Source organism: Mesoplodon bidens (assembly GCF_964165515.1).
Source record: "Mesoplodon bidens genome assembly, chromosome: 18".
Taxonomy (NCBI): domain Eukaryota; kingdom Metazoa; phylum Chordata; class Mammalia; order Artiodactyla; family Ziphiidae; genus Mesoplodon; species Mesoplodon bidens.
In genome coordinates, this window is record NC_138175.1 from 48,290,272 (window position 1) to 48,299,294 (window position 9,023).

At 50.4% G+C, this 9,023-nt stretch overlaps 2 protein-coding genes across 2 annotated transcripts in view; one reads left to right on the top strand and one right to left on the bottom strand.

The window, feature by feature from the left end:
• Positions 1 to 5,887, bottom strand: part of FCGBP (Fc gamma binding protein) — a 90,715-nt gene extending 84,828 nt beyond the window's left edge. Inside the window, exon 1 of the mRNA XM_081217860.1 lies at positions 4,329 to 5,887. The gene's annotated coding sequence lies outside the window, so the exon portion shown is untranslated. The remainder of the gene's footprint in view (positions 1 to 4,328) is intronic.
• Positions 171 to 8,993, top strand: PSMC4 (proteasome 26S subunit, ATPase 4). Its single transcript, XM_081217866.1, has 11 exons — positions 171 to 277; positions 1,195 to 1,293; positions 1,418 to 1,604; positions 3,018 to 3,164; positions 3,246 to 3,355; positions 3,459 to 3,552; positions 7,322 to 7,489; positions 7,937 to 8,013; positions 8,157 to 8,325; positions 8,533 to 8,588; positions 8,761 to 8,993. The coding sequence occupies exons 1-11, from the start codon at positions 242 to 244 to the stop codon at positions 8,872 to 8,874; spliced, it is 1,257 nt and encodes a 418-aa protein (XP_081073992.1). The 5' UTR covers positions 171 to 241; the 3' UTR covers positions 8,875 to 8,993.
• The last annotated feature ends 30 nt before the right edge of the window (positions 8,994 to 9,023 follow it).

A 9,023-nucleotide genomic window follows, 5' to 3' on the forward strand; every position in this document is an offset into this window, starting at 1 on the left:
GCCCCGGGCCCGCCCGCGCGCTCGCGCGGTTAGGAGTGCGCCTGAGCATATCTTGGGGGAGGAGCTCAGGACGAGGTCGCCCTGCCCTTCATCTATCTGGCCTATCCGGCCCATCCGGCCGTCTCTCCTTGGTGTCTTAAACTACGTTTCCCAGAATCCATCCAGGCCCTGGCTTTCCGGTGGCATCAGCGGAAGCGGTGACTGGCTTAGGCCGGGCTGCACAGAGCCCGGCTTGGTCGCTATGGAGGAAATAGGCATCCTGGTGGAGAAAGCTCAGGTCCGGTGGGGCCTGGCTCGCGGGGAGAGGGCGAAGCCGATCTGAATGGGATGTTGAGCGACTTCGGGGATCCAGGCCTGGGTCTGAGTGTTTTCGGAGGTCTCAGTGGAGAGCTTCGTGCCGTCCCGAGGCCTGGACTGTGGCTGAGTGATGTTGGGAGGGCAGTACGACTCGGAAAGCTGGGCTGGGGAAACGAGTGACATTAGAGGTTCTTTGGGACTGAATGATTTCGAGGTTTAGCTGGGAATGCTGTGACATCGGTGACCCGGCGGCACTGGGGATGGGTCGGTAGTGAGTGATGTATGGGATTCGGCCGTGGGGCAGAATGATATCTGAGGCTGGGCTGGGGAGCTGACTGACATTCGGGGCTTAGCTGGTGTTGGAGGGCCGAGTAATGTATGTGGTCTGGCCGAGTGATGTTTGGGGACTCCCTGGGAGCTGGATGACATAAGGGCCTAGTGTGAGTTGGAGTTCTGTGACGTGAGGCGTCTTCGGGAGGTAATTGAGTAACGCCCGGACTGTATGAAGGCGTGTTGACTTTACCAGTCAATTGAGAGACCCGTATGATATTAGGAACCTGTTGAGGGGGGCTGGAGGGCATTGGGGTCTGGTAAGGAACTGATAAGACATTTAGGCCCTAGATGGGAGTTGGGTGACATTGCAGACATGTGACAAGTGGCATATGGTACCAGAAGATCTGTTTGGAAGGCTGTTTGACCGAGGGGCCTGTGAGGAGTTGGGTGACTTCAGGAACCTGTTTAGGGGACTGAGAGGTTTCCAGGATCTATTTAGGGAGCTGAATGATGTCAGGAGCCTATTAGGGGCCAAGTGACTTCATGGTGAAGTGGGAGGGGGGCTCTAGATTCTTTCATAAGGGGACCTTCTTTTTCCAACCTGAGTTTCCCTCCATGGTCTAGGATGAGATCCCAGCCCTGTCTGTGTCACGGCCCCAGACTGGCCTGTCCTTCCTGGGGCCTGAGCCTGAGGACCTGGAGGACCTGTACAGCCGCTACAAGGTACATTCAAACCCAGTCCGGACCCTGCACAGGGCCCAGCATCCCATACTTCCCCCACCTTCCACTGCTCCTTGGCTCAGCAAGGCCTGGAGCCATCCCCTACCTCTTCCCTCTCTGCTCACAGAAGCTGCAGCAAGAGCTGGAGTTCCTGGAGGTGCAGGAGGAGTACATCAAGGATGAGCAAAAGAACCTGAAGAAGGAATTCCTCCATGCCCAGGAGGAGGTGAAGCGAATCCAGAGCATCCCACTGGTTATTGGGCAGTTTCTGGAGGCTGTGGATCAGAATACAGCCATCGTGGGCTCCACCACAGGTGCGTGGGGGGTTGTTTACTCATCTGTTCATTCAACAGCTGTCAACTGTTTCCTGCCACGTGCCAGGAACTTACAGCGGCAAATGAGGCAAGACAGTGTAATGGTGTTTTTCAGAGTATTTTGAGTCTGATGCAAAAGTGGAAATATATTTTACGTTCTCTCGCTCTTTCTTTCTCTATGTGTGTGTATATAACTCATATAATAAAAGTTTGACCAAACGATAGTTAGCCACACTATGTGTGACATACTCTAACTAGTTTCCCATTTTGTTCTAGTCTGTTTTGTTTTAAACAACGTTCTGGTCATGACTCTCAAATGATTTCACAACTCCTACTGGGTTGGGACCTGCAATTTGAAAGCACAGGTGAAGTGTTAAGAGATTGGGCTCTGGTAAGGACCCAGTATATGGGAGCTGCTGTTATTAACGTGGGTCTAGGCTCTGCCTTCACGATGGGTGTTGTCTCTGCATCTTATCTGTCTTTTCGTGCTTCTGGCCTCTGCTCCTCTGGACCAAGCCATATTCTTATAAAGCTTGCGGGGAAAGGTGTGTGACTGGGCCTGGAATTGGACTGATGGGCTGGTAGTGAGGTAGTAAAGGGAGGGAGGTATCCAAAATGAGGCCTGTGTCTTTGATCTTTAGGACTTAGGGGGACAGTGGCTATCTCTGAGATGGCGACATGGGCAGAAAAGCAGGTTTGCAGGGAGACAGTGAGGGCAGTCTGGGACATCATGGGGAAGTGTCTGGGAGGTCACTGGACAGCCAGGTCTGAAGGTCAGGAGAGAGACTGAGGCCAGAAAGAGATGTGTGTGTCACTACCATAAATGTAGAAGGTGGACTGGGGACGTGAGACTGGAGGCTGGGCAAGCAAGAAGGATTCTGCTGCAGAGACCTAGATGGGAGAGGATGGTGCTGAATCAGGGCAGGGTCCCTGGGCAGGAGGGAAGGGATTAGTCAGAGAGACATTTTAGGAGGCTGGTGGACCGCCATGGTGACTGACGGGCTGTGGAGGGAAGCAGAGAAAAGTCCAGAATGAGGCTGAGGGCTCTCGCTAGTGACTCGGCACCGTGGGCCTCCCTGAGACAGACCCAGGAGGAGCAGCATAAATGGGGGGAAGGTACTGAGAACACATTGAGACATGGTGAGTGAGACATGCCGTGGGGATGTCCACGGGCAGGCATTCCAGGAGGCTGCTGGTCACCTGGGGCTGGAGCTCAAGAGTCAGGGATAGACAGGGAAGTTGTTAGTGTGGATGTGGGGGGTGGACTGGAGGAGGCAAGACTAGAAGCCAGGAGGGCCATTTGGGGTCTGAGTGAGAGATACTGTCTGCCTGGAAGTACAGCTGTGAGGTTGGCAGTTTTGAGGTTCTGGCACTTCTCATTTTCCCGTCTCCCTTCTCGTCCTCTTCCCAAAGGCTCCAACTACTATGTGCGCATCCTGAGCACCATCGACCGGGAGCTGCTCAAGCCCAACGCCTCGGTGGCCCTCCACAAGCACAGCAACGCCCTGGTGGACGTGCTGCCTCCTGAGGCCGACAGCAGCATCATGATGCTCACCTCAGGTGAGGGGGAGCCCAGGGCCAGGAAGGCCTGAGGGGGTCCTGCGGGCCAGGCTGGGAGCCCCAGCTCTGCTCTCCCACCAGATCAGAAGCCAGACGTGATGTACGCGGACATCGGGGGCATGGACATCCAGAAGCAGGAGGTGCGGGAGGCCGTGGAGCTCCCCCTTACGCACTTTGAGCTCTACAAGCAGGTGAGGAGCTGGAGCTGGCAGGGAAGGGAGAGGCCGTCCCCACCATGTCTCCAGTTGGTGATGGACTCCCCGGCTCGTGCTCGTCTCCACCTCTGTGCTGCAGATCGGCATCGACCCTCCCCGAGGCGTCCTCATGTATGGCCCGCCCGGCTGCGGGAAGACCATGTTGGCAAAGGCTGTGGCTCATCACACGACAGGTGAGCTGCTTGGCCCCTCCCCCGAGCTCTGACCTTCTGGGCTCTTCCGACCTTGCCCTCAGCTCTCTCATCCTCCCCAGGAAGTAGTGTGGCACAGCGATTCAGAACATGGGCTCTAGGGTCAAAGACCCAGTGTGCGTCTTACTGAGTGGCTGTGCCGTCCTGGGGAGGTGACTTTACTCTCGTGCCTCAACTTCCTCATCTAATAGAACACTCATTTCACAGCATGATTATGGGGATTAATGAAATAATGCCATGTTTTTCCTACTAATGGGTCATTACTAATGACCCGTTAGTAATTATGAATTCAAATTCATGGGTTGCAACCAGCATTTTAAAAAATGAAACAGAACAGAAAATGTTGGAGTCCACCCCACATAGTAAGAACTCGTATTGTTTGTGAACACACACAAACACTGTACACAGGTGTGCTGTGGTTGTTTACAGATGTATTTCTTCTTGTAGGTTCTAAACAAAAATGTCTGAAAGTCACTGTATTACTGTTTGTAAAGCCTAAGGACAGGACTCAGCTCATCTTAAAATCTTAATATGTCTAAGCCAGGGAGCAGTAGAGGGCAGTGGGTAAGTAGTGTGTTTTCTGGGCCAGACTGCCTGTGTTTGAAATCTGGCCCCCTACAAATATTTATATAAGTTAGTACTACTTACGTAAGTTAGTTTATGTAACTACTTGGCAAGTTAGCCTCTCTGTGCCTCCATTTCTTAATTTTCTGGATTATTCAGAGGATGAAATCAATATAAAGCTTCTAAAACCATACCTGGCATGTAGTAAGTGGACAGTAAATGTTAGCCATTGTCATGATCAGTCATTGAACTTCTGCTCTCCCAGGTGCTGGGATATAGGGATGAGTCTCCAATGTCCCCTGCATTGGAGAATCTCCCAGTGTGGCTGAAAAAAAGGAAAATAAACACTTAGAACTCAGTCAGTTAGTATTTATTGAGCACCTAATATGTACCAAGCTGTGTTATAGGTGCAGAAGACATGGCAGTGAACAGAACAAAGTCTCCCTTCCTCGTAAAGCTGATGTCTTAGTTGAGGAAGCACTAACAGATGAATGAAGAGATTATATGTCATGTGGTACTAATGCCTGAAGAAAACAACTAAGGGGCAGGGGATAGGGAATAACAAGTGCTGCAGCTTTATGTGCTGGGACTGGAGGTGGTCAGGGAAGACTTTTCTGAGGTGACATTTCCATAAAGACCTAGAAGAAGCCTTGAGGGAGTGAGTCATGTGGACGTCTGGGGGAGGGAGTGTGTCAGGCTGAGGGACTCGGGTGCAAAGGCCTTGAGACAGGTGTGTGCTTAGTGTTCTAGGAACAGTGAGGAGGCCCCAGTAGTTGAAGCCGAGTGAGCAAGGGGGTTATGGTTGGAGGTGAGCTTGGGTGGGAACGGTCTGCAGAGTAGCACATGCTCCAAAGAAGCAAGGAAGGTAGTGGGATAGCCCTAAAGGAGGGTTGTCAATCCATTCTGCGTAGGCTCTTAGGTAGGGGTTTCCAGAAGAGAGGTGTGAGGAGTCTGTCAGGCACACAGTTGGGAGAAGGAATAGCATTTGCGAAGCCAGGAGGTGGGAAAGAACCCATTTAGGGAGTCGTGAGTAGTGGTGAGTAGACCGTGACTAAACTCGACGAGGGCAGGGAACTTGGGCATTTGTCCTTTTTTGTGTTTCCAGTGCCCGCCGAGTAGCTGAATTGTGGTAGGTGCTCAGAAAATAACTGTTGAATGGCTGGCTGAAGGAGGGGCTGTGCAGGTCCAGGGATCAGAATGGGTGTGAATATAAATAGTCTTAGTGCTAACCTAAGAGATTTCGACTGTTGTCCTGAGATCAGGGTGGTTTTAGACAGGCAGGGTTCAATAGAAATACAACTGCCCCTCGAACAACAGAGGCTTGAACTTCGAGGGTCCACTTATACCCAGATTTTTTTCACATGATGCATGGTTGGATGAATCTGCAGAGGCAGAACTGCAGATCTGGAGGGCCAGCTATAAAGTTATACACGGATTGTATGCACAGAGGGTCAGCACCCCTAGACCCTGTGTTGTTCAAGGGTCAACTGTATAATGAAGCTACATATATAATTAAAATTTTTAAGTACTCATTTTTTTTTTTTTTTTTTTTTTCTTTTTGCGGTATGCGGGCCTCTCACTGTTGTGGCCTCTCCCGTTGCGGAGCACAGGCTCCGGACGCGCAGGCCCAGAGGCCATGGCTCACGGGCCCAGCCGCTCCGCGGCATATGGGATCCTCCCAGACCGGGGCACGAACCCGTATCCCCTGCATCGGCAGGCGGACTCTCAACCACTGCGCCACCAGGGAGGCCCTTAAGTACTCATTTTTTAAACAAGTTAAAAGAACTAGGTGAACTTCGTCTAAAATATGTCTTTTTATTTAACCAGTATACTCAAAAATATTATTTTAACATGCAGCAGATACAAAACTTGAGTTTTTTCTATAATTTTTTATTGTAGTAAAATATATATAGCATAAAATTTACCATTTTAACCACTTTATAAATATACAGTTTATAAGTGGCATCAAGTGGATTCACAGTGTTGTACAGCCATCACCACTATCCACTTCTGGGACTTGTTCATCATCCAAACTGTAACTCCATACCCATTAAACAATCATTCCCTATTTCTCCCTCCCCGCAGCCCCTGATAACCTCTATTCTACTTTCAGTCTCTATGAATTTGCCTATTCTGGGCACCTCATATACATGGATGAATCATGGAGTATTTGTCTTTTTGTGACTGGCTTATTTCCCTTAGCATAATGTCTTTGGGGCTTACCCATGTTGAAACATGTGCCAGAATTTATTTCCTTTTGAAAGCCAAATAATATTCCAAATAATATTCTGTTGTATGTATATAGCACACTTTATCTATCTATTCATTTGTTGATGGACATTTATTGAGATATTTTACTTTTTTTGTACTGTCTTTTGAAGTCTGGTATGTATTTCACGTTTACAGCACATCTCATTTTGGACCAGCCACGTTTTGGTTGCTCAGTAGCCACTTGCCGCCAGTGGCCACCACATTAGAGAGGGACAGGGCTGCAACTTGCACAACTCCTAGTTTATGACCAGATCTACATAATGGACTTTATGTCTCCTTTCTCTGTCGTGGCTGGAAGGAGTGTCCTGGAGGTTGCTCCGTGCAACACAAAGCCACATCCAGTCACTAACAAACAAGTTAAACTCTAAGAAAAGATGGAAAGGAGAGGCAAGCCCAGAACAAACCTGTCTTTATCCCCATTGCCACTTGTTGATTATGTCAGAATATGTGTTCCTGGTTCTTGACTCTTGCATGATATTCAAAAGTGGGTCCTTTGAGCTCTTGGTAAGGCAGCATGATGCCTATGTATGGAAAACCTATTTTCTGATTTTTCAAGCACTCTGGAAATTCACGTTTTTTGGTATGTTGGATTCCATGAATGTCTCTAGCTCTACTTTGTCGGTATGTTGAAGCACAGACACATTTTTTTTTAATACCTGATTTTTAAATGTTGGGCCAAAAAATGACACATCCATAGGCAGGATTCATGATTTGTGCTGCTGGGTCTCTGTGGGGTACAAGCTGGTCCTCCTGACTGGATCTGGAACCCAGCCCAGGTCATGAGAGAATGACCTGGCTACTTGGAGTTGGTATCCAAAGAAAAGGATGTCCTCAAGGAATTCTCAGTTTCAGTTGAAGTATTATGGGGCCCTACAGGTGTCCCATTCTCGTCTAACCCCTGTCACTCTGCCATCAGCTGCATTCATCCGAGTTGTGGGCTCAGAGTTTGTACAGAAGTACCTGGGTGAGGGCCCTCGCATGGTCAGGGACGTGTTCCGCCTGGCCAAGGAGAACGCACCTGCCATCATCTTCATAGATGAGATTGATGCCATCGCAACCAAGAGATTCGATGCCCAGACAGGGGGTGAGTGATGCCCAAACAGGGCCTGGGGTCTTTTTTTTTTAATGACTCTTTTTTGGCTGCGTTGGGTCTTCGTTGCTGCGTGTGGGCTTTCTCTAGCTGCAGCGAGCAGGGGCTACTCTTCGTTGCGGTGCCCAGGCTTCTCACTGCAGAGGCTTCTCTTGCTGCATTGCAGAGCGCTGGTTCTAGGCGCACAGGCTTCAGTAGTTGCAGCGTGTGGGCTCAGTAGTTGTGACTTGCGGGCCCTAGAGCGCAGGCTCAGTTGTGGCGCACGGGCTTAGTTGCTCCGCGGCATGTGAGATCTCCCCAGACCGGGGCTTGAACCCGTGTCCTCTGCACTGGCAGGTGGATTATTAACCACTGTGCCACCAGGGAAGTCCCAGGGCCTGGGGTCTTGGGCAGGCTTGTCATGCGGGATGCCCTGGACTGACCGTGTTATGTACTATCCAGCTGACAGGGAGGTTCAGAGAATCCTGCTGGAGCTACTGAATCAAATGGATGGATTCGACCAGAACGTCAACGTCAAGGTTTGGGGTTCAGGATGGGCGAGGGGAGGTGTGGTGTGGGAATCGGGGAAAGAGGAAGGCTGGCATGTGAGGAGATAGGTATTGCGACAGGATGGGGAGTATAGTGGGGACAGAGGTCTGAGCTGGCCTGTTGCCGATGCCAGGTGATCATGGCCACAAACAGAGCAGACACCCTGGATCCTGCTCTGCTGCGGCCGGGACGCCTTGACCGTAAAATTGAATTTCCACTCCCTGACCGCCGCCAGAAGAGATTGATTTTCTCCACTATCACCAGCAAGATGAACCTCTCTGAGGAGGTTGACTTGGAAGATTGTATCCTGCTCTAGAAGCGAGGGGAGGGTCACCGTTGAGAATGGGGATTAGATCTCCACCTCTGCCATCACCACCACCCAGACTGTGCAGGTGGGAGACCAAGGTCTGGGGAGGGGGATGGTGACAAAGACAGCCCAAGAACGACTTGTGGCTCCAGGCATTCACCCAGTCATGCATGGAGTGGTTTCCTTAACTCACCTGCTATAGATGTGGCCCGACCAGATAAGATTTCAGGAGCTGATATCAACTCCATCTGTCAGGAGGTGAGTGATGGTTTCTCTCTAGATTGGGCAGGGGGTGTGTGAAGACCCTCCACTCTGCTGCAGTCCTGTCCATCATTGCCTCCCTGGATCTTAGGCTGCGTCTCTCTCTTCCTGCACCATCACTAGGGGAGGGGAGTGCAGGGAGTAGATTTTAACTGTCATCCCTCAACAGAGCGGGATGTTGGCTGTCCGAGAGAACCGCTACATTGTTCTGGCCAAGGACTTCGAGAAAGCATACAAGACAGTCATCAAGAAGGATGAACAGGAGCATGAGTTTTACAAGTGACCCCTCTGCCCGCACACAGGGGCCGGGGGTTCGCTCACTTCCCCAGCCTCTGTCCCCAAAGCTAGTTCTGTTTTTTCTTTACCCAGGATTGATTCATTCAATAAACTAACAAGATCAAATCTGTTTAATTTCTTCTTACAAGTTTAACT

Coding starts and splice junctions, on each gene's coding strand:
- PSMC4 (XM_081217866.1), top strand. CDS start 242: ATGGAGGAAATAGGCATCCTGGTGGAGAAAGCTCAG. Junction 3,356..3,458: donor ACTTTGAGCTCTACAAGCAG/GTGAGGAGCTGG, acceptor TCTGTGCTGCAG/ATCGGCATCGACCCTCCCCG. Junction 8,326..8,532: donor GGAGGTTGACTTGGAAGATT/GTATCCTGCTCT, acceptor CACCTGCTATAG/ATGTGGCCCGACCAGATAAG.